Source organism: Ceratina calcarata, unplaced genomic scaffold (assembly GCF_001652005.2).
Source record: "Ceratina calcarata isolate Rehan_Ccalc_2016 unplaced genomic scaffold, ASM165200v1 scaffold422.2, whole genome shotgun sequence".
In the NCBI taxonomy this organism is placed as follows: Eukaryota; Metazoa; Arthropoda; class Insecta; order Hymenoptera; family Apidae; genus Ceratina; species Ceratina calcarata.
In genome coordinates this window covers 747271-770828 of record NW_017165837.1, presented here as the reverse complement: position 1 = coordinate 770828, position 23558 = coordinate 747271, and the positions used below count along the sequence as shown (strand labels likewise).

At 45.2% G+C, this 23558-nt stretch overlaps 1 protein-coding gene across 19 annotated transcripts in view; it reads right to left on the bottom strand.

Annotated features, from left to right (window-relative positions):
- bru3 (CUGBP Elav-like family member bruno 3) overlaps positions 1–23558 on the bottom strand; it is a 547126-nt gene that overhangs the window by 46084 nt on the left and 477484 nt on the right. For 6 of the 19 annotated variants that reach the window (XM_018027370.2, XM_018027373.2, XM_018027380.2 and 3 more), the window contains exons 1-3: positions 19225–19850; positions 11634–11682; positions 4598–4723 (exon numbers count right to left, since the gene is read on the bottom strand). In XM_018027370.2, the coding sequence (XP_017882859.1) occupies positions 4598–4723; positions 11634–11682; positions 19225–19275 (226 nt within the window). In that variant the 5' untranslated portion in view covers positions 19276–19850. The other 13 variants (XM_018027376.2, XM_026814953.1, XM_018027378.2 and 10 more) reach the window with 5 other exon arrangements.

Below are 23558 nucleotides of genomic sequence, written 5' to 3'. Positions count from 1 at the left end.
ATCTCACGAAACACGTTTCGTGTTGCTGCAATATGTATTATCAAGTATCGGATGATCTACGACAAGACGCATGTTTCTAATGCAATAATTATACACTTCGGAGTGATCAGTAATCTACCATACACACACGGTATCTGCGACTCATCAGGAACAAACGAAAGTAATTTCGAGCAGCACGCTATCTGGATGAACGTCCGATGCGAGGTACAAATACGAAAGCCGGAAGGGGACTGAACCGGACAGTGCCTATCGTTAATAGAACGTTATCATAACAGATGTACAATTATGCGAAGTGTTCGAAGCGACGGGCGCGTATAGTGGCGCGTTTACGCTTGTAAAGCCACAATTTTCCTTGTATAAGCGACTCGGACCGGTGGTGGCGGTGTTCAGGTTGCACTCTCCTTCCGACGAGGGCTGGTAGAACTCGAGAAGGAGGGTGCTTTCGGGTGGAAGCTCTCAATATGTCCGACCTAATCCTCTCCCAGAGGAGGAGACCGGGTCCCCTCTAGCGCGTTTTACTTTGCAATACGTACAAACATTTCGAGCCCAGCTGCGCCACCGGGATTTAGGAGCTGAGCGATTAATAAATGCTTCGTACGACGACGGGAGAGAGGAAGAGAGAGAGAGAGAGAGAGAGGGAGAGAGAGTGGCCGACGCTCGCTGGCACCGGGACTCTCCGACAGCCACTCGACGAGGCTGCCCGTGATTTACCGTTCGGTCTCCGCGCGTCTGCATTGAAGCTACCGCGTCTGGATTTCCGCCGATCTCGTGGCATCGTTTTGATTTAGTGTCCTCTTCGTGGCGTTTGAAATATCGCCCAGGTATCTGTCTTTCGCTCTTCCGCCGCGTTACGCTTATGCCAATTTGACAAATTAAGGTTACGCGCCGCCACCGTGGATTTTCTCGTTAATATCGTTTCCCGATCGACCGTTCAATAGTCCATGTCAATTTATGGAGTTCTCGTTGCGAGAGAAGATTGTCCCATCAGATTTCACGTTATCTTACGACTTCGTTCTTAATGAAACAGCCACACTTGTTTCGTTGTAATCACTTCGTAGCTGAGCTAATGTAATCTTCGGCAAATAAAAATTACTTTCGTCGAAGGAAAAAATTATAAATTGGTTATGCGTGTTGGGGCACGACGCATTCGGCTAATGGAACGAAACCACGCAGTGCACGTGACAGCAGAACGATTAATCACCGATAACTATCGGCCGTTTAATATTCCCTCATAAAATGCTAGATCGAGGGAATTATTGATTCATCATAGTTTCTGTCAGTGGTGTCGTTAGTGGGGATCATACTGATCTATTGACCTCACACGATCGACAGTTGAATAAGAATAACTAAGATTCGATCGTTACACGGAAATATTTCATTCGATTATTATAATAATTATTAACAATTGATTAATTGAAGCATACGGAGGATCTTATTCGCACGCTCCCGAGGGAACGTCTATTTCGAGATGATACAATACCGATAGTCGAAGGGCTAGGTATGAATTGCGGGGTTGAAGTATCTTCGCAACGAAAAGAGGATCAGGAAATGCGGGGTCACGCGATGTTATTACAGGTTTAATACGCGAAATTGTTCCGGCGCACGAATATTCGTTTAATGTTAACAATAGACCGCGCCACGCGGCGAATGAATGTGTACAGTGAGTCGTGGGAGTTCACCTCCCGCTTCAACGACGACTCTACGCGGTATTATTGGCCTTAGTCCGTTGGTAGCAACAGTGCAGATCTAACCGTGGAACCCTCCCACGCCCGCAGACGAGAACCACCCTTGGACCCGATTCAAATAGTATCTCGTTCCATTATTCATAAACATTTTATAATCTTCTTATCGCCGTGAATTATTGCTGCTCGTACAATTGAAATAATGCGAGCTCGAGGCCCGTGTCAAGGGATGCCGCCACCCCCGCCCCGATCCGGGATCCGTGTACGCCGAAAAAAAGGAACGAAGGAGCCGAGGGGAATTGGAAGGAGACGGAAGGAAGAGGGAGCGATGGAAGACAGGGAACGAGGCGCGGAAACGTTGGCACGGAAACGAGAAAATAGAACGAGTTCGTTCGCTGAAGTGGTGTTGAAATGTTTCGAAGCGAGGGAAAAATAATTGGACGAAGAGTCTGTCGTTACTATGGCATCGGAGGAATGCCGAGCGCTCCCGGAACGATGACGAAGACAACCGTCCCGTCCCGGCCCGTCGTTGTCGTCGGCGTCCGCGTCCGTGTCTTTCCATAAAGTCGTCGAACCGAGTTCCCTTCTTAAACTCCTCGTTACTGAGAAGTCTTTTGCTACCTTTCGAACTACCAATCTAGGCAGTATCATCCGATAAGGGAAGTTATTCGAGAACAATGAGAGGACTGCCAATAACATTCAAGAAGATTGTAATTCCCGGGATGTTGTCTGAGAAAATCTAAGAGACGGAACGATATTTGTCACTTCGAAGCACTCGCAAGCAGTTTTTTCCTTCGACTCGGCGTTCTAATGACTAATTAGTTTTTTTTCCAATTTACTAATATCCTTAATTGAGATGAGAAGCTATGTAGGGACTAGCGAACATTTCATTATCTTAGTCCTGCGTTCTGCGGTGACGGTTATTACGATAAGGCTCGCTTATAATTAGAACGCTGTACAATTTCTGCGTAAAGCGATATACAGATGAAGTCGTATAGGAGAGACCTTCTTGATCTCTCTATTACGTCACGGATTAGCTAGTTATGAAACTCGAGCGAGCCCAGGCGACCGGTGATGAAGCGTGTTCGGAAAGTTTCAGTCAGGACCAGGACGGGAACCAGGATGAGGGATGTAACGGTAGAGTTGTACGGAATAAGCGATCAGTGCCTTTCTGTAGGGAACATATCCTCCGCTTCGAAACTTGATTACACCCGCTTAAGGATAACTGCAATTACGTCTATTAACGTAAATTCGTTTCGTTACTTAAGCCGTACGCTCCATTATCTTGTATTTTAATTGAGTGACAATCTTCACGAGCAGAGGAGAAGACGATCATGTAAATTAATCCGAATTTTTTTTTTCTTAAATTATTAGTAATTCTTGTAAGCCATTGATCAATCTGACTGTCGATTAATCGCGAAAATCATGATGATATGTATCACATTTATACGATCTTAATTAAAGAGTTTGAAAAGCACGTCTCCGTCAAAAGGTCTCCTCTTTTTCAACAAAGAACCAAACTGACTTGTCGACGACAGGAACTACGGTCGTAGATAGAAGAAAGAGCAGAGCGGAAAGGGAGAGATTCGGTATGAATAGGGAAGCAGGAATAGATGAGCAGGAGATTGGTCTTCGTAAAGCAAAGTACCGTGTCGTAGAACATTTGAAGGAACATTCAAGCGTTGTTCGCTGAACAACTTCGACGAAGTTCTCTCTTCGCATTACAAATCTTCGCCGCGCATAGCCGGCGTGGGAGTACATAACACAGTGAGATTATAAATTAATGCTTCGAGCGATTTCGCAGGCCACGAATCGAAATCTAATTGTTTATTAAAAATCGTCACCTGCCGGTGAGAATTTATTTCGTTTACGCCTGTTGCCTGCTCATCCACGTGACCTCGCCGCTTTTCTTTATATCTTCCAGTAACCTAGTTCGTTTCACAGATTTTCTCTTTTTTTTTTTTATATCTCGTTCCCGCTATTTACATCTGCGCTTTAATCGTTTTGCTCGACAATTTCTCCTCCTTTGCTGTTAAACCTCCTAGAAACTTGAGCCATCTCCTCGCTCGCAGCTTTCCATCTTTATACGAAAATATTTAAATTTCACCTGGCTCGTCCAGCGGAAATTATTGCCTTTCTTGCCCCATCTGAGCTTCCTCCGAGTTCCTCCTTCTACTGCCTCGACAGTTCATCATCCCAAAGGTAACCTTTACTGATCCGTGAATTTCACTCCTTCCTGGGCGTAACTACTCCAGATATAAACATAGCAGCGTTGGTGGCGGCAATAAAAAATCTTCAAATGCCATCCAGCTTGAATCACCTTTCCTCTTCCTTCCCGTCAGGATTTAGTCGTGCGTCATTACCGGAGTCAAGCGAGAAATCTTATTCGAAGCCTTATTTCCGCTACAACTATTCCTTCCATCGTCCCACGATAAATTCCACGAAATCGATTCGTCTACGTTTGCAATTTTATTTTTAATACAAAGTGTCTCCGGTTTATAAAAAGGACTTCTTAGAAGCGATACGAGTTTCTCGTGATTCATTATGGTTTAATAACGAAATTCATTTCACCGTGATGAAACGATGAGCGAGGAAATTACAAGGAAACCTTTGACTTCCCTTTATTTTTCAATTGGAATTCCAGGTATTTTCAAATAACTATTACAAGAGCCGTGGTACAAATATAACAAGAAGTATACCGTAATATAAAGAAGTGTCACGTGCACTCTATCATAATATACCGTTTAACGTACGCGTCGTTAACTGTTATTATTATTATTATTATTATTATTTTCAGGAACGTTATACGTTCCGCGAAATGAATTCCTCCTCTGATTAGCAATCTCAAAAGGCCGGCGACTTTCATTACGCGGGGATCATTAAAACTTCGAAGAGAATTTATACTTCTTACTCACCTCTGCTACTGCCGTCGGGTCCTCGGAGGATGGTACACTCCTCTATTGTGCCAAAGGCAGTGAACAACTGTCTGACATCGTCTTCTGTTTGTTGCTTGCTGAGCATTCCCACGAACAGCTTTCTGTCTGCGGGTCGGCCGCGTGTCGTAAGAGAGGGAACAGAGAAAAAAAAGAAAAAAATATGTTAGTTCGTGGCTCCTCGGAACGGGATCGGTTTCGCTTATAGCGGTTTTTAGGCATTTAGAAGAGACGTTGCGGCTAACACCGAAAACGACAAAGTTACACGGTTACACCAGCATCCACCATCCTAAGGGTGAGGGAGGTACAGGGTATAAACAGATAGATACACATACGTACAATATGTATATCTATGCACGTAGATTCTTATATGTATGTAAATATATACATATACGATCTGTGGTGAATATGCAATATAAATGTACACGGACACGTAGCATGTAAAGTACGGGTCGCGCTTTCGAATCACATTCATGTAACTGGGTTCCAAATTGCATTGTATATGTATACACATATATACGCTTCCACTATACGGGTATACGTAACGGATATATAATATATAAAGTGACAGAGATAAGAAAAATATATTCGGTTTTAAATACTGACACTGGTAATATGATATAGATATAATATGTAACACCACGTACAACGTGTGAACAGTGACGGTGAAACGTATCTCAAAACGGGAATTAAGAGAAGGTTCAATATAAAATAACAACAGAGGGAACGAAAATAATTCATTAAATTTCAATCCTACGTCCTACACCACAAGCCGAAGAAACAAATGGAGAGAGAACGGGATTCGTGTTAAAAACCAGACGGGGCGTACAAGCGACTCGACCACGGCCGGAACTCTACCGTGGTGTTCACATTTGACGGAATTTCTTTTAACGTGACAACAAACGGACAGTCGACCCGAACGATTTACCTGTAAAACCGGCAATTTAAATGTTAACACCAACGACTGTTCCGCGTGGTGCCGAGGTCAACAGATCGCTTATAAAGGGTCACACGCCACTTAATTTTTTTATAATTATTCTTCCAAACGGTCTGCAGCTATTTCTAACTTGCCCGCGAGAGTGAAAAATGGAGAGTACCTAATTGCAGTATCGTTTGTTATTTTATGAACAAGCTCCGGGCCTGATCGTTTATTACCTTTCACATGAACGTGTACCAATTACACAGACGGCCAAACTTTTGAACACGCAATTTATTACGACGTACATAGATCGTACGAAAGAGAGTTACGCGTATGATAAACTTTTAAATATAGCGGAAATATTCTCATTTTAATAATACATCACCCCGGCAACGTTGCATTTTATGCAGTTTACGCGTTTCATTGCAAAATTCTGTTGCACGCGATGATCATGTAAATTGCGCCGCTCCAAAGTTCGGCAATTTGTTTGAAGTTATTCCACGTGAATATGGTTAACAGTATTTTTCGCAAGTTCGTTAAAAATTTTCGTTTCTGTCATGTGCCGCGTCTGTCCGTCGTTCGAAGCCAATTAATCCAGTACGTACATAACGCAGTTACGTACGTCTTTTAGAAATATCTGCACTGAACGTGTATTACGCGTGTACGTGTACCCCTGTATAATAACAATGATAACAATAATAACAAGTAATCGTGGATGTGCAAAATCGACCGGGGCTACGGTGACAAAAGACGTAGCGAATTATAAGGAGCGTCATGAAAGTCTTCTGATAATTATAAGGAGTTCGGCAGAACGGGAGGGATGAAAGGGGCAAAAAAGTTTTCAATATAAGTAGAATCATGTCTAAGTAATACAATAAGATAAACGTAGCTGACATCATAATTAGAAAATATTTACAAAGGTGATAAAAAACACATCGACAACGAACGAGACAACACATCCAACGAGCGAGCCACTATTTTATGGTCATAGCTGTAAAGAGCGGTATAGAGAGTGTATATATAATATATATATAGGTATATATATACGCTTATAAGGTGGTTGCCCATACGAACGGATAAGGTGAAAACTGGAGACGGAATTCATCAAGGAGTCTGGATTTTACGAGACACACGATATATATATATAGATATATATAATTCGGCCTTCGGATTAAAAAAAGGAGGTTCTTTTTAAGACGCGGTCGGTAGACGCTCTAAGATGAATTATACTTATCTCGGCTATTTTTAAAGCATTCCTTTTTTCAATGGTCGAACGAATGGCTACTTTAATATATGGGATAGGGGAGAAAGATTCAAGAGCGTCCACGCGGATACCGCCGTAACGAGGTTTTAACAGTGTAGTAACACCGGTGCGCAATAGCTAGAGCAAAAAACACGAACGACAAGTTTACGGCTACTAAATAAAGGTTCACGCATGTGGGCACGCACAACATTGTTTATAATACCTTAGTGTGTGTCACCCGTGTTGTATATCCGTGCATTTTCGTTCGGATAAAATGGATCGGGAGTGACGGAATGATCAGGGGTCTCGAGTGAAAGATGCATTCACCAAATTCGCGTTTCCTGGTATTTAACATTCTGATATATTATATATATATATATAAATAAAAAAAAAAAGAGAAGTTCGGTAGAAAGTGAAGTAATTAGCTTTCGTGCGGATTATTTGTAGCTAGAGAAATTGAGATAAGGCCGAAAATGATATTTCTCCCGCGGTGCACGGAATTTTGATTCCGGTTTCTTTTGAAGATAGACATACGCCGGGTGTGCATCGAGCGATGAAATTGGACGGCGCGCTGCCGCGGCGGTGGTGGCACGGAGGAAAGGAACAGGGAAGGAAGATTCGTGAAGGAATGCCGGGATTCGTGGGTCAAACACTAGCGAGCAGCAAAATGAACTTTGCGGCGAGCTGTGCTGGCTGAATCAGCGGTGATGGCGTGATGAGAGGAGGAAAATTCGTTTCTTTTCTTTTCTTTTTTTCTCATAGAAGGGTTTCTCCTTCTGCCGATTTCCGGAGAAGAAGAATAGAGGTACTGGAAGGAAGCTAGCTATCTCCTGGAAGTCGAAGTTACCTTCAGCAGCCGCCACCGGTGCCTCCTACTTCCAGAAGATGGCACTGGTGCTCCCGTCGTCCATCATGCACTCTGGAATACAGAACAGAAACAAAGAAATGCCATTGGGCCCAAGTACACTATTTTGGTATTTTTTTTTTTTTTTTGTTCTCGTCGTTGTCTATATGTATCCTCGCAATTCAGACGTAGAACGTTATTCGAGAATCGAGCGGAGACCAACGGTCACGAATTCAAATAACGTATTTAGCGCTCATAGTAATCCCCGGTTCGTTTATGAGCTGGATCTCTCGAAGAATTCAGAGACTGGAGGGAACGCGTCTCAATGGCGAGACGGTATCCCCATTATCCATGAGTTTCCAAGTACACGCGGTCGCGAGCCGGCTGGAGAGAATCTCAATCGGGCGTAACATGTTTTATTGCAAAATTTTACATTCCATGGAGAACGGTAGTCGAGAACGCGGGCGCGGTATACGCGCGCTTTCGATTCATCGTGTTTCTCGCGTGAACGAACTTAATGACGCGTTCTCGCGAGGTTATGGAGATGCAAAATTGGCGAACCAAGTTTAAAGGTCGTCGTCGCCGCGGCTGCTAGACGCGAACTCATTCCAAGCTGCTGGCCCGGCTCGCACCTTCCAGCCAGGCTTCGGGGCACATTTAAGGATTTGTCTCGGGAAATTAGATTCTCGCCTGACTTGCAGCCTCGTTGCATCCCTATTCTCCACGGATTCTTACCCCTTCGTCCACCCCTGCCCATCCCCGCGTCAACGTGTAACCCCGCGCCGTCGACGACCCCTCTCTCTACCCCCCCCTTTCACTTTCTCACACTTCCTTCCGCCATTCCTTGACAGAGAATTCTCTCCTCCTTTGGTCCCGAGTACTTTTCATCGAGCGTTTGTTCCCATTGTCGTACCAGGACACCGTGGGGACCGAGAATTGAACCTTTGTCGCGCGAGCTAAGTGTTAACGTGCCCTTCGCGTTTCCTTTTCCCGGTCTAGAGGGCCTCCAAGAAATCGAGGAAGGAATTAACCCTCGGGAAATTATCTTCTCGCCGGACTTCGGGAGAACAAAGCGAACATACTGTTTGACACCGTGATTCCTTCCCTCGTACTAACACGTTGATCCTCCTCCCTCCACATTCGTTTCCTTTATTCCGAGTCGTTCTTTAAATTGGTTTTCGCTGTTCCCTTCTTATCACCGTTGATTCGATTAAGAAAATATTAGGAACCAATTCATCCGTAGATATTTGAATTCCGGATGAACACGGCTTTCTAAATGATTGTTTAACATGGACATTCTATTCTGGTGTCGTGTCGTGTAAAAAAATAAGTTATACGTGCTTGTAATTTTCGTTACGCTATTTTTACGCAGCAGCAAGAAAAACGCTCGATAACATAGTATTTATATGGTGATACCCAGCGAGGCTTGAATTATAATTTTCACCTATAATCGATCGTATCTCCGATATTTTGAAACTTTTATTTTTCTAAAGGTCTTCAAAAATTATGCGTGAAACGATCTGGACTGGCACGAAAACTTTCAAGCCAGCGTTGAGCAATTTTTATTCAGGCGTCCCTAATTCCTGCATCGATACGCGTTATTTTTAACGTTAATCGCGAAGCCTTTAATTACATAATTCGCATCAACTTGATCCACGTGCTAAATTCTAAAAATACTTTGACCTCTGAAGTTGTATTGCGTAGTGTTGGTATCAATGATGATTAAAATCTGAACGTAAATATTAAAGCATCGTTCTTTTTTTAATAAATTTTCAATGATTTCGGAATTCACGTCGCGTTGAGGAACTGAGATTAAAAATGACGTAAGTCACTGTGGTTAAATATCATTCGAAGTTCTCGCATGTTTCATAAGCCCTCAATCGTCGAGTCTATAATTAGAGATACCCATACGTAACTTTATATCGGGTTCGTGCTATTTACGACGTCGTTTCCAAGTCCGACGAAGAGCCACGTTGGACCCTTCATAATCCGCGATGATCACTTCCGCAGCGAGGTGTCTCGCGTCACGTCGGCTAACTCGAAGTTGCCAGCAATGAGGGCAGTAGCAGGAGTGAAGGCGGCAGCAGTCTTCGAGACTCCCGACATCCCGGGATACGTTTATCTGCCCGAGCATAGTACGGCGAGTGATGGCGGTGGAAGCAAGGTGGCTCGCCGAGGGATCGAAACTTATCTACTTGCTCAACTAGCTGCTCTAGTACACCGGCTACCCTTATCCACTCGCGAGTAACTTCGACTACTTCCATCTACCTACCTACCTACCTACCCTCGAGTTCGAGCAAGTTCAGCGCGAGATACGCATTTCTCAAATCTGTTTCCGTCCGTTGTACATTTAATTCCGTGCGCTTTCGCGAGACGTTCGACCGTTGCTACCGGGTTTTGAAGGGCCCGAGATATCCGGCGAGGATATCCTCCCCGGCTTTACACTGGATCACGTCTTGCAGCTGTCAGTCGTTTCGTGAATCCGTATATTCCTTTTCTACTCGGGAAAAATTTAAATAAAAGTCGAATGTGTATAAAGCGTTTCTATCTCGTCGATTGAACAATCGCGAGAACGCAGAGATCGTCCATAGATACGCGAACGAAGCAAATATGTAAGAGAGGAGTTGGAAGTCGGCGTAGAATGAAGCAACGGTGCCGCTGTCGGTGGATGACGTCACGAGGAGCGCAGACGGATCGTCGTTGACGAAGTTCAGCAACGCCGTTATTGAAGTCTGCGACTACGATGGATACGCCGCGGCGTTACGTAGATATATCGCGTCGCGGTAAGACGGGGAAGACAGAGGCAGAAGCAGACACAGTGACAGCGTTGAGCTTTGGATCGCTTCTCCTGCATCCGCGTCAAGCTGAGGCTTTGTGGGGGCACACCGAGGCAGGCGACCGGAGATTACAATGGCATCTACGCCAGATTAGCATATGAATTAAGGGCCGGCCTCCCTCCTCATCTACTAGCTGCTGCTCGTCGAGCCACGCTCACTAACCCGCTTTCCCGCTTCTTCGTGCGTGTCTCTACGTCGCGTCCTCTCGCCACTTTCTTCGTCTCCCCGTTATACTTTGCGCCGCTCTTTCCCTCAGCTGTTCCGCGTTCTCCTCTTCTTTCCGCCCCTTTACGCGATTTACCCCCGTTGCGCGTTTCTATTCAAATCCGTTTGAGCGAACGACTTCGAGGACCAGCGGCAACTTCACCGAATTGCACGGTACAACGTTCTTCGGGTTCATGTTTCCGTGAATTTTGGGAACCGATATTTGGACGACGAGCTATTCGGAACACGCGATTGTGCGGCGCCGGTCTCCTCGCGTTCCTTACGACGCTGTACGTTCAAAATGCAACGATGCAAGGATGGAAACGGGTGATTTCTAAGTGATTTTTAATTAAATCGTGATTATCCATTATTTCTTATTGATCGATATGCCTTTTTTTTTCGTTCAGCAGGAAAGGTATGTTTCATAAATATTAATTGCACAATCGTGCATTTCCGTTCCTCTTTCAATAACATGATATTAATGAGTAACGCGTAATTCCTGCGCGATGCATGTATCGTGTAGGAACGAATTTTTATCGGGACATGCTTTTTTACGGTCGACGGATTGAAAGTTACGTATGGGTTGTCAACATGTATTACCGTGCGTTACCGGCAACGCTTTTTCCGATTCAATGAAAATATTTCATTCCTCGCTATTAAAATCGTTTATTTTTTATTGGAGTTTTTGATCGATGACGCAGCTTTTGTTAGATATTTCGAAACTATTATATAAGCCAAGGCATTGTCATTTTTAACAGCGGACTGCACGATAACTATTTCTATCGATAAAACTTTGATCGGTTTTGAAATATTTTAAATCACTGTAGATTTTAGTAAAAGCTCTAGTAATGAGTATATTAATGCTACGCACACTAGGAGAAAATTATTAATACTGATTATTTAATCGAGTTCGTAGTTTCAGAATTCACGTTATTAGAAACATCTAGTGATACTGATTAGATCGTTCTCACCTCCGCGGTTTTCACTGTCCGCCGGCTTCACTTGAATAGGACGGTTCATCTGCAACAAAGAAAAGACGAATTAAAATCACGTCAATATCATTTAACATAATATTAACATTTAATATAAAAAACGAGTTACGTATCGTTCATGAGAATTTATAAAACGTTATTTCATATTTAAAAGCACGAATTAATGTAATCTAATTCTGGTCCTTCGTCAAGAACCAGTTGACAGTCGCGATTGTTGGAAAATAAAGGTTAGTGAATGAGAAACGGTGACGAAGGACAACGAGTGAGAGCGAAAATGAGAGGGAAATGGGGTTAGGGCGGGTTGAAAGGATAGCCGGGGTCGGGGAAAGGGAGCCTGGCGCCCTTGCCGTGGACGTTTCGTTTTGCGAAAGTGCGGAACTTCGACACTCGTCCTTCGTCCTGTCCTCACGAAATCTTTCGGACCGTTGCGAACGGGTCGAGATCCCAGAGAACAAATAACATTGTTTATTTGTCGGACGGATCGCGCGACCGCAGAGCGCTCTAGTTCATTCCTAGGGGATGAGAATGCATGATTCATGACGCGGGGGACACGGGACCGTACTCCGATTCTCTCTCCCATGCCGTCGCCCTGCCGTCCCACCCCGTCTCTCTACCCGTTTTCGGTCCGGCTGTTTGGTTCCTGAGGATCCTTCTTTTTGTCGCTGCAAAACCGTCCCTCGGCCGATGTGTGTTATCCCGATGCCGTTCACAGGAATTTTGTTTACCTGTTCTCTTTGCCGATTTTTTTAAGCGAACGTAAACCCAATATCCGAATTGGATTAGTCGAAATTTAACGGTCGCACAGTTTTCCTACCAATATCGACTCTCAGAGGTTTAATCGAACAGCTATCCGAACTCTGATGACGTATGAAATTCTACCGATGATAAAGTATTGATCCCACAGATAACGTTTCCATTAAAGATGCATTGTATCGTTAAATAATATTCAAATAATTATTCAATAGAACGGAATTGATTTCCAAATCGGCACAAGAAACGGTTCGTGAAACTCGCAATAAAAAAATTTCATTGGAATCCTGAGAATCTGTTCCTTAGCGGGATAATATGTATGGCCACGGCAAGCATTGCGGCCATCTGTCTTTCTGACTCGCTGCTTTTTTTTTCATCATGCACTATCTCCCATAAGAATTGTAGGGAGAGAACCCGCTGGGGTAGAAACATACGTGGCAGCCCCGAAACTTTTTCCTCGTGCATGCACGTCAGATACCACTGGGGGTTGTTTCTGAGGGGTCAGTGCCACGACCATGTGGATCCCCTGCAGAAACTATGTATATCCGCCAAGCGCAGGCAAGATTTCCGGGTTCAAAGCCCGCTACGAAGTACACGCGTCGTCTCTCAGCCCTTTAATTTTCCTATATTGCGTTTAACAATCGTATTATTACTGACATTATACGTAATATCAAATGATAAAGGAGGGAACATACGAGTCGATATTAGAACTTCTTTAGTTCATTAATAAATTACTGTTGATTTATTTTATTAATTTATTATTTACAGGGAGATATTCCGTTTTTTCACTGTTTATATTAATTAAATTGATTAATACGCATCGTGTTTGCGTTTCATGAGACGAAACAATCTATTCGCACACTCAATGTAATAAAGTATCGAATACACGACGACAATGTTCGCAATCGTGTCTGCTGTCAGTTAATTGATCGAGCACTAATGTAGCCAGCGCGAGACACGTCTCAGGAGAAGGTAGTCATCATTGGTTACTGTTCAATAACCCGTGGAAGCTATGCCAATTTCTCAGCTCGTCGATTGATGAAATTACGAAACTTCGCGGCGCGCGCGACGCTCGACGAAGTTTCGACTTTAGACAAACAAGAAAATCGATGAAAGTGAGACGGGAAGCGGATGGGAAGGAAGAGGAACCGGAAGACGCGTGGTTTCATGGATAATGAGGAAGAGACGAGTAAGGGACGAAGGCCAGGTCACTATAAGCGCTGTCCTTCTAGTCAGGAAATTAAACTTTGAGTTGAGCACTGGCCATTAGGCGTTTGTTGTTGGCTCGTTGTCAGGGAAACCCCATGTCCGTATAGATACTGGAACCGAGATACGACGTTCCCAACCCCCCTTTCTCTCCCTCTCTCTTTCTCTCTCTCTCTCTCTCTAGCCCTCTCTCTCTCCAGGGAAGTTTAACGCTGAATGCATCGTGTAAATGTCACTTACGACCCGAGGGATCTGTACCAGTCAATAACGATCACCGGGCGAGACTTCCACGGGCCGTATTGCCGGATATAGACGTGCCGATTAATGTAGACAAGTATTAACTACCGCTCGTTAACGACGACTTCATTATGGATGAATAGTTTCACTCGTAGTTGATTAGTGTAACAGAACGAATGGCTGTTAATGATTTCAGCGAATTAACTGATTTCCAAAGAGCACATGATTTTCATGTACGTCAAGTATTCAAGTGAAAGTATGCTTCGCTAATACATTTTATAGTACGTTATATGGCATTAAACGAAGGAGCGATACTAAAGGCCTCATGAATTTTGTCGCGCTAAAAATAATTTGAAAGGTCGAGGCTTAGGTAAGGTAAATACTAAGAAGTTACACAGGCCGCGCCTTTATTTAACGATTTCGTCGTGATCACGTGCCGAGTCTTCGACAATTCGTGTCATCGTCGGCCATGTGCAGTTAGAAAATCGATCCCCTTGAGAGGCACCACTCAAGATGGATGGTAATAAGTAAATGTGTTTGCTCAGCCCAGAGCGCGCATCACGAGCAATTAATTAAGCTCGATTATCTATGTACACTACGGGAAAGCTCGTCTTGCTTCCGCCGCGCCGTGTAGATGCTGAGTAATAGCCACGAGCTCGGGGAACTGTACCGCGTAATTGTATCTGTTTAATTTCGTTCCACTTTGTACGACAGGATGTAGAGCAAAAAATACAAAGAACCCGGCCTGCTTTGTGAGCCAATGACACATGAACGAAGCTAGTGATAACAGGATCAATCCAATTTTTCTAGGACACACCTTACGATTTCAGTATATAAAGTTTCAACAATGAAAGTTAGAAATCTACAGATTAATCATCGAACAATATTAAAGATCGACTAGATAGCGTATCGTGTTTCGCCGAGCCTTAACGGCGCCTAATTAAATTAACCCTCTCTTCGAGCGTGCACAATCCGATTCTTTTCCCTTACGAAAAACGCTACGATTTCTACAAAAGCCACGCAAAATCCAGATAGATAGGGGATAGGTGGAGGTTGATAACTGCCGAATTGAATGGTGAATGCCGGTTCGGAAATTGAATAAGCTATCGTGTCTGAGCCCAGCCGTCGAGCGAAGCCCGGTATTTGACCTGGCTGCGTGCAATCAATGTACTGATTGGAGATAAGGGCTCACCCTGTAGCCCCTGGCATCCTCCCCGGCATGATTTATATACATACGGTCTTCGCAGCCGATGTATTCATTACTTGATTACCCTTCGGCAAGTTAATACCGTCGTGACCGTGTAACGAGCACAGATACCGGGATACCTTATATTCTGCTCGCTACCCTCCCCTAATTTATGATCGCTGTATTCTTCTTCTTCTTGCGAGCCGGAAGAGTAATTAGGCGCTGCGGATCCCGTTACCCTTCAATTCTTTCATTACTCTCACCAGCCTCATTTGATGTTCGTTCAGTACTCCGTTGCCTCTTTAAGGAACAATGAATTTCACCTTATTCCTACCCTTACGTTACGTATTTGTTAAACCTTTAGTATCGCGTGATTAAACGCGTTTCAATTAACAATTACAGACAAGGTAAAAATAACAAATTGTAGGAAGTATTTTCTCTCATTTTATAATGAGAAAAATCACGTTTTATTTAAACGCGTCAGAAAGTCGAAACGTTATTCGCGTGGATTTTAGCCAACGTGGATTATAATTCTCAGAGTAAGGTCCGTATCCGCAAAGACATTTCGGCAAATTCGTTTCGCCGGTACTCTTAATTACGGGAATTCGCGTGCGCCAGCGAGCGCGCGGAGGCATCGCTGGTTCGAGTTAACTTCAATAATTTGCCGCCGCGCGTATCCAGTCGGAAACTGTGCTCCGCAAAATCTGTACCCGCGCCCGGCACCGCTAATACAGCTAATTTGTCGACTGCTCCGAAAGCAAATGCGTCTCTCTTCTCCCTTCGCGTTCCGCGTCGGATGCCGCGGACGCGGCTCGGATCAATCTGCCTCCTACCAGATTACGACTAAATGGAATCCAGCTGAACTAATTGACGAATTAACCGGGATCTCAAAACGAATCGACCCGTCGTCATTCGCCCGTCGATCTCTTAACGAGCGATCGTTCGGTATTTCCGCGCGCGATCGACGATCAACCGGTTGGGAACGATCACGGGAATCGTCGCGCGTCAGAGGTTCGACCTATTGTTTTCACACAGTATTGCGTACAATTGCCAAATGAATTTGCTCGACGTATCGCATGGTTGGCCGAGTTATCAGCGTCACTTCGTTTTCCCTTCTTCCTTTTTTTTTTTTTGATGCCAGTGAACGACACAATACGACTCTCAGCATCGGTGATAACTCATATTGAAACCTGGGTTACGACGCAGGCTGGCATGAATAAACGCACCTGCGTCGTCGGTAGGAATGCTGTACGATTTTCTACCCGCCGCCGCCGCTGGCTTGCTTGAGCGTTGATGGTGATTATAAATAGGATTTGCGTTTTATCGTCGTGGACGAGGTACGTCCCGATCGAATATTTTGTCATTCAGTAGCTCGCATTTGCGAATAAATTGAAAAATCATGTGAAAAAAAAAATACCCGTTCACCGTGACGGGCAGAACCGTGGTCCATTCAAGAAATGCTCCATCAGGCAAGTGATTATGTTTGCAAAAATATGTATTTGCGTCCGTTTGTTTCAAATTATTTATGATGCATGAAGTAATAATTATAAGCTGCAATTTACGATTCGTAACATCAATATTTCCATAATTCATATGAATTGAATTAATTAGCTTAAAATTACTGAATATAATTCATTCGTTTTATTATAACGCCAAGGATTACGGTATTTAATTTGTCGTTTATTTGTTCGCAATTATAAAACTCGGAAGTAAGCTCACGCGTGCTGAATTCGTATTCACGAATGCGATTTTTCTCGCAGCAAGTGAGAGAAACATAAAACTGACGTTACTACTAAAGTTCCGATCCTCGCCGGTCGCACCGATTCGGAATAAAGCCGAAGATAGCCGTATTTGTAGAGGTAGATAAAATGTTAATCTAATCTGCAACTGATATTTTCACAGGTGGATATAATGCACTGTTTCGACATTGAACTTTTCACGCAACCACGCCTCTCCGCCAGGAAAACGCTCGGTTGCCTGCCTATCCAATTTCTCACTGCTTTTTTTATTCGCTTCCTGCCCCTCTCTCCCACCTTTTCCCGATCACTTTTTTCCCTAACACTCTACAAATATTTGAACGCCGGCTACAACCCCCGCCGAAAGAGCATTCGAGTCGAGTGAGCTTTCGCGTCCCCAGGCCAATCACCGTTCACCGATTGTAATCTAAGCCAATGCCTCGGTACGCATTAAATGTCAAACGTTATTCGTCCCTTTATGTATTTCATGACAACAACGACGACGACGACAAGGCGACGAAAGGATGTAGACAACGTCTACATACGCAATGTATTCCGTCTTTATTAAACCGCGACTCGATCTTCGTTTAAAACTCGATATTTTAACGTTTCTTATTTTTTTATAAATGAATTAAGACCCGCTCGTTAGGCGTTTCGCGAATATCAATCTGTATCGCGTCGGATTTTCCATTCGGGTCCGGCACGGTGTGCAAGTCGGAGAACCGGGTGGTCTGGTTTTAGGATTGATGAGCCAAGCAAAGCAGCCGAGCCATGTGGCGAGCTACATTACCGCGGCGTTATGCGCTGGCACATTCACATGTGCTGCTGCATTAATTGATGTACGTCTCTGCATCAACACCGACCGGCCTTCTCCGTGAGAACCCGTCATGTGTTCTGTTCAACGTTTCCGATACAAACGCGCTCGTACCACGTATGCAGTTATGCCTACGTACGTACATACGTGTATGACGATGAGTAACGTCAATGCGAAGGAAGCGGCGATCGACAGGAAGACAGGTAAATCGAAGACAGGTGCCTACATCGCTCATCCGAGATAATTTATTTTCCCCATCCAAAGTAGGTCGCGAATTTACGTGAAAACGTATTCGTCGGTCCGATTGAATCACTTTTTCAACGGCCATTAAACACTATTACAATATCAAAGAAGTCTATGGGGTAGCGAATTAATATTTATTTAAATACTATCAGCGTTCTAAAATTGCATCGATTGATTCTTTACGTAGTTCTTCCATTATTCATAACGAGTTGAAGTGCGATAAATTGCACTCGAACCGTTGCCACAATGCAACGGCTAATTTGTATCAGGGTACTTTTTATCGGATTCTCGACGCGGCCACTCGAGTAAGAGAAACGCAACAACCGAGAAGGCAATATCGGAGTAGCCAATATCTCGACTGAAATATTGAGAAATCGTTCGTGGCGTATTTAGGAGGAGCGCGGCGGGTAGAGGACGGGAGGGAAGTTCTGACTTAACGGAGGAAGCAATCCGTTTTATCGCGTTCCGCTCGATAAAAAAAGTTCGGGACTGATCGAGTAACACGTATCGCGTAAAACGAGCGAGTTCGGTTTCGTTATCGGCCGGTTTGATAAAGACTCGCGGGGGGGCATTCGCCGAGCGCACACACGTTCAAAGTGGAGGAAAAAGCGATCGGGGGCCAGACACGCCCGCGATATCGGAGCAGCTGCGTTTCTTCGCGTGCGCCCGCACGTACGCGCGCCTCTAATGCACTCACCCCGGACGCGTACGCTCGCGTACCACGCCCGTAGGTATATGCGTGGACACGTGCGTTCTGTCCGTCTCCGTCCGTATGCAAAAGTGGGGTGCTACTATTGTAAACGGTCCGCGTACGGCCTGTACAACATATGGATACATATAATGTAACGGTTGCGCACATGCCGCCAGAAATAACCGGGCGTAAACAGACGAACGAAAATCTTTTACGGGTTCGATGCATGAGCGAGCGACCGATATAAAGAGAGACCCCGTTCCGCGTCGCGTCGCGTCGGTGTATGAAAATCTGTGGGAGCTCGTAAACCGGCGTGGATCCATGCATTTTCGCGCCCGTTCTATCGGCACGTCTGTACGTGTGTACGTGTACACCCGGAACCGGCAACTCTCTTTTTACGACCCACGGTTATGCATTTCCACCGCTGGTCGTACGTCTCGAACGATTTCGTGACTCGATTCTTGATATCAACGAGGGAACGTCGCCAATGCGAGACACTTATTCTATAAACGTTCCTTCCGTTGAATTAATACGAGGAAAATGTACGTCTTTCAAAATTGGGTCACTGGAATATCTTATTATTTATCGAATTCAGAACTTCGTTTTATTGTTGAGAAGAAGAATTACTATCATTGCGTCATACGTGGAAATGATTAATTCAATTGTGTTCATGCTTGTCGATATTACATCAAGGTATGTTCACTCACCATCTGCAAGTCGTTCCGACGCGACGATACGACTTCCACTATATGAACCATTGGTGACAGTTTCGTTGCGCACGCGTTGCCGATCTATTCAAGTTAACAACGAAACTGTATTGCACGATGATACCAAAGGGTAGCGAGTTTTCACCCCGCGAAATCACAGAAGATACGAGCGGACGATCGCCGTTCGTGTATCACGACGCGACACGATCACGGCGCAGGACGGCACGAGCGTATTTAATTCGTCGCGCATCCGCGCGCCTCCGAGAGTCTCCGAAGCGTCGTTATATTGCACGTGTTTCCGGCCGCGATTTTCCACTTTGCATGAAAGTCTCCGCGGCCTCCGTCTCCGTCGAATCCCTGCGCTCTATCCTGCTTCCTCGTTCTATCACTGCTACGATATTCTGCGAACGCGCGTATTCGGTACGGTTAAGTGCGCGGGCTGCTTCCGCGTGGACGTATCGGGGACATGTACGTGAACTTGTATATAAGCACGCTCGTATGTATACGCGTACGTGTACGTTCGCGTGTGGTGGAGCGTCCTTCCGTGACAGAGAAAGATGCAAGGAACGCGTGAACGCGAGTGGAAACGAGACGGGAAGGACAGAGCTACAGATAAAACCCCGAACGCAGCTCGTCCGCGACTGATTCCCCAGGCCTATACGCACCCTCTAGTTTTCTCCCTTTCATCCCCCACTACCCACCCTCGCGACCGCCAACCCCCTTCTACCCTTCCCGTGCTCCATCCCCTACTCCCTTCCACACCCTCGCCTCCCTGCGACCCTGTCGGCCCTTTCTCCTTTCTCGATGTCCCCCTCTTTGACTCTACGCACCCTCTGAGAGAAAGCCCACGCACCCTCGTGCCGATATATGTTCTCCTCTCGTTCTCTCCCTTTTGCCTTGTGTCGTGCCTTTTCCTCTCGCTCATCGTCCTGTCACTCTTCCACCATCGCGAATCTCCGACCCCTTCGCCACCGAACCGTCCACCCCTCTCCCCCTTTGGCCGCCTATATCTCCCGTGCTTGTAATTCACCCTGTCTTCCTTCCTAACTGAGTCTTCGGGTTTCGCCGTCTTTGTCCCGTCGATGGTCCCCCGCCTGTCTCGTCTTATATATCGATGAAACCCCATAGCATTTGGCCAATCAAAGAAGCGCGCGAGTGCTTTCTAGGACCCCACGTTGGTGTCTTCGAAAAAGAAAGAAAACCGGGACACGGACAGCCGGGCAGAGGCTTTGGCGGGTACTAAGGGCCGGGATTCTATCCCTGGGAAACAGGCGTATATGTATATGTATGTGCATGTATTTGTACACGTGCGCATATACATATATGTGTACGTCCAGTGCGTAAAAAGGAGGACTGCGAGCGAAGCCGTAATAGGAAAATGCTCATCGTGGCTCGCGTCTTCTTCGCGGATAAACTGAAATGATATCTGTTAACACGGGTTACGAGCGACTGTCTTTCGTGGGAGCGACTCACTCAGGCATTTAATTGTTTCGACTATTATTTTCAGTTTTACAAACATTTCCTTCGGTTCCAATTGAGCCGCGGGGAATCGAAAATAACCCTTGTCAAAGCCAATGAGTCACGAGGGCCGGTACTTCCGACGTTTAATTGGATGGAATTTTTCTGATATATAATTACAGACGACAACCCGTAGCAATTATGTTATCATGTATCTTGTTAAGAAAAATTGAAATCGATTAACGAAAAGTAAAAACCGTGGAATATTTCCTTATACCCGTTCCACGAAACACTAAAAATGTCAACCGTTATTTTCGTTGGAATCCCTCAGTTATCCTTTGGGGCCATGTCAAACGCAGTGAGGCGGTCGTTAAAATCTCTACGCTGGTAATACTCCGCGAGACATTCGTATTCCGCGAACAGTGAATTATTCATTTCCGACGAGAATAATTCGAATCAATAATAATTAAATTGTTCCAAGTATTTTTAATATTTGTCCTGTAACAGAACACGGAATAGAATTGAATAAATGTATATTTTAATCGAATCAATACCTCGTTATAAACATTTGGATCAATAGAATTTTGTGAAGCGATACATGTGGCGATGTGTAATTCATATTGTAAAAAAATATGAACCAGCAGCTTTTAAATATTAGTACGTTTATGCATATGAAATGGCGTATTGTGAAGGGGCTTGTATTTTTGAAGAACGACGTATCCCGTGTGCCACGTTATCCAATATTTTTTGTATAAATCTCAGCGCTTACGAATTCGCCACGCATAGGCGATACATTATAAGAAGCTCACACATGGGAGACGAAAGAATCAGTCAGAGGGGGCTTATTTGGTATTCCGGGCTTATTGAAATTTCCCTCATTATCAGGGTCGTTCCATGCGGAGCCAAGCCGCTCGTCCTCTTTGCCGCGGACGAGCGGGGGCGGTATAAGGAGATAAACTCGGATCAGAACGCAGCGAAGGAAAAGGGAAATATAAAGCACGCGAATGGAGAGGAAGAACGCGAAAGGACCTGCAGTTAACCTCTCGACTTCCTCCTTGCTTCGCCCAGGGATTTGTTGGTCCAGAAGGACCACTCGTACGTACATTCGCAAAACTCTCAACCGATTTCTCCTCGCTACCCCTTTACTCCGTCCTCACCCTCTTCCCGGGAGCCCCCCCACTTCTACCCCCGGTGGCTCGCGTTTTTAAAGGGCGCACAAAAGCCACCGGAAATTGCTCCCGGCTCTTCCGACGTTACGGACGTCCTATGCCTCTGTCTTTCTCTCCTACCGCTCCTTCGCTCCCCGGTCCTCCTTCTGCTCTCTCCCTTCCTCGTTCCTTTTTTTCTACCATCGACGATTTCACGAGTAGGTACCTACTGAGGCGGCAAGAGTTCCGATAATGGCGGATTTGGATAGCAGCCGCGCGCCGCGCCGCTTCTACACCAATTCGACCGTTAGACGAAGCGACGACGACAAATGATTCCCGGAGACGAAGTCGGCTTTAACGAAGCACGGTCTCGTTTCGAATATATCGCGCGAGAGATCTGATTTCCCGGCGAGACACGCGGAAATATACCGCATCGGCGAATCGAACGCGATATCGAGGATCTCTTTGGAAAAATGGAACCGCTGGACCAAGCCTGAATTTTCACTTAAAAACCGGATTTCTATTTTCCCCGGAATCGCGCCGGCAACTGAAACGTCAATGAGACGGAACATCCATCCGAAACTGTTGACAAAGTATTTACTCAACGACGATAGGGAAGCTGGGAATATGCAGGGAAAGGGACCGAGTGAAAGTTGTCAGGGAAAACTTGAACGAACCGGGCCGCGTTGCTTTTTGATGACTTCAGGGAATTTCATCCCAAGGAAGATGAGGACTAAAAGGAGTTCGAAACTTAAATGTCGATATGAAAAGTAAGAGATCTGGGGCGTCATAGATTAAGCGATAGCTCCCCAAAGAAAATGCCAGTCAATTTACAACCGTGAAATATATAATAAGAAACTCTCCCCGCGATCTAAGCGATGGTATCCTTTATTGTAACCGCACGGGTGTATCTACGTTTCTTTTAAAACCCGGCACGTAACTCTCGTGCCATTTTTCATAATACGTAAGGACAAACGGTTGGCAACGGATAATGCCATGGCACACTTTATAGGTACTTACATGCTCAGGCTAATTCGATAGAAATCCCGTGACGTAATCGCACGCGATCGATTACGTCACACGGGGTGGCAGCTCAATGCGAAGTCGATCGATCTCCCATAAATTACGGATGATCCTCGACTAACTGCGAGACATCCACTCATCCCCTATCAAGCACGGCTCGTCTGTCGAGTTGCGGGTGCAACGACTAAGCCCTCTATCTGACCCTTCCAGACCCTTTTCGTCTCACGAATCTTCATCGGAACCACTCGGCTATGTCATACACATTCGTCCTAATAACCGGTGCTCGCGTCTAAACCATTTGTTCGGGGAGAGAGCTCGGTAAGAGATAAGTGTGGAAAATTCTTCTCCGGCTACGAACCCTCCCGCGAGCTTATCCTCTCCCACCTCTTTTTTCATTTCACTCTATTTTATTGCCCGGCAACGTATCCTTTCAACGGGCGCCGATCTTCCATGGCCACGTAACTGATATCGATATTTACGCGTACCATAACGCGGTTTACGCTCTCGCTGGCAATATTTCAGAAAAATTGCAGTTTGAATCCTGGTGTCAAGTTTGAAAGTATAACGCGCGCGCGCGCGCGCGCGCGTTCGCCCCCTCCGGGGTATCATGATTTTTTCTCGTCCATTTGTCACGGGCGAGCGCTTCATCATAAATCCTAGGCCGGTAGTCAAATTGCACTGGAAAATTATGTCCGCGCGTACCAC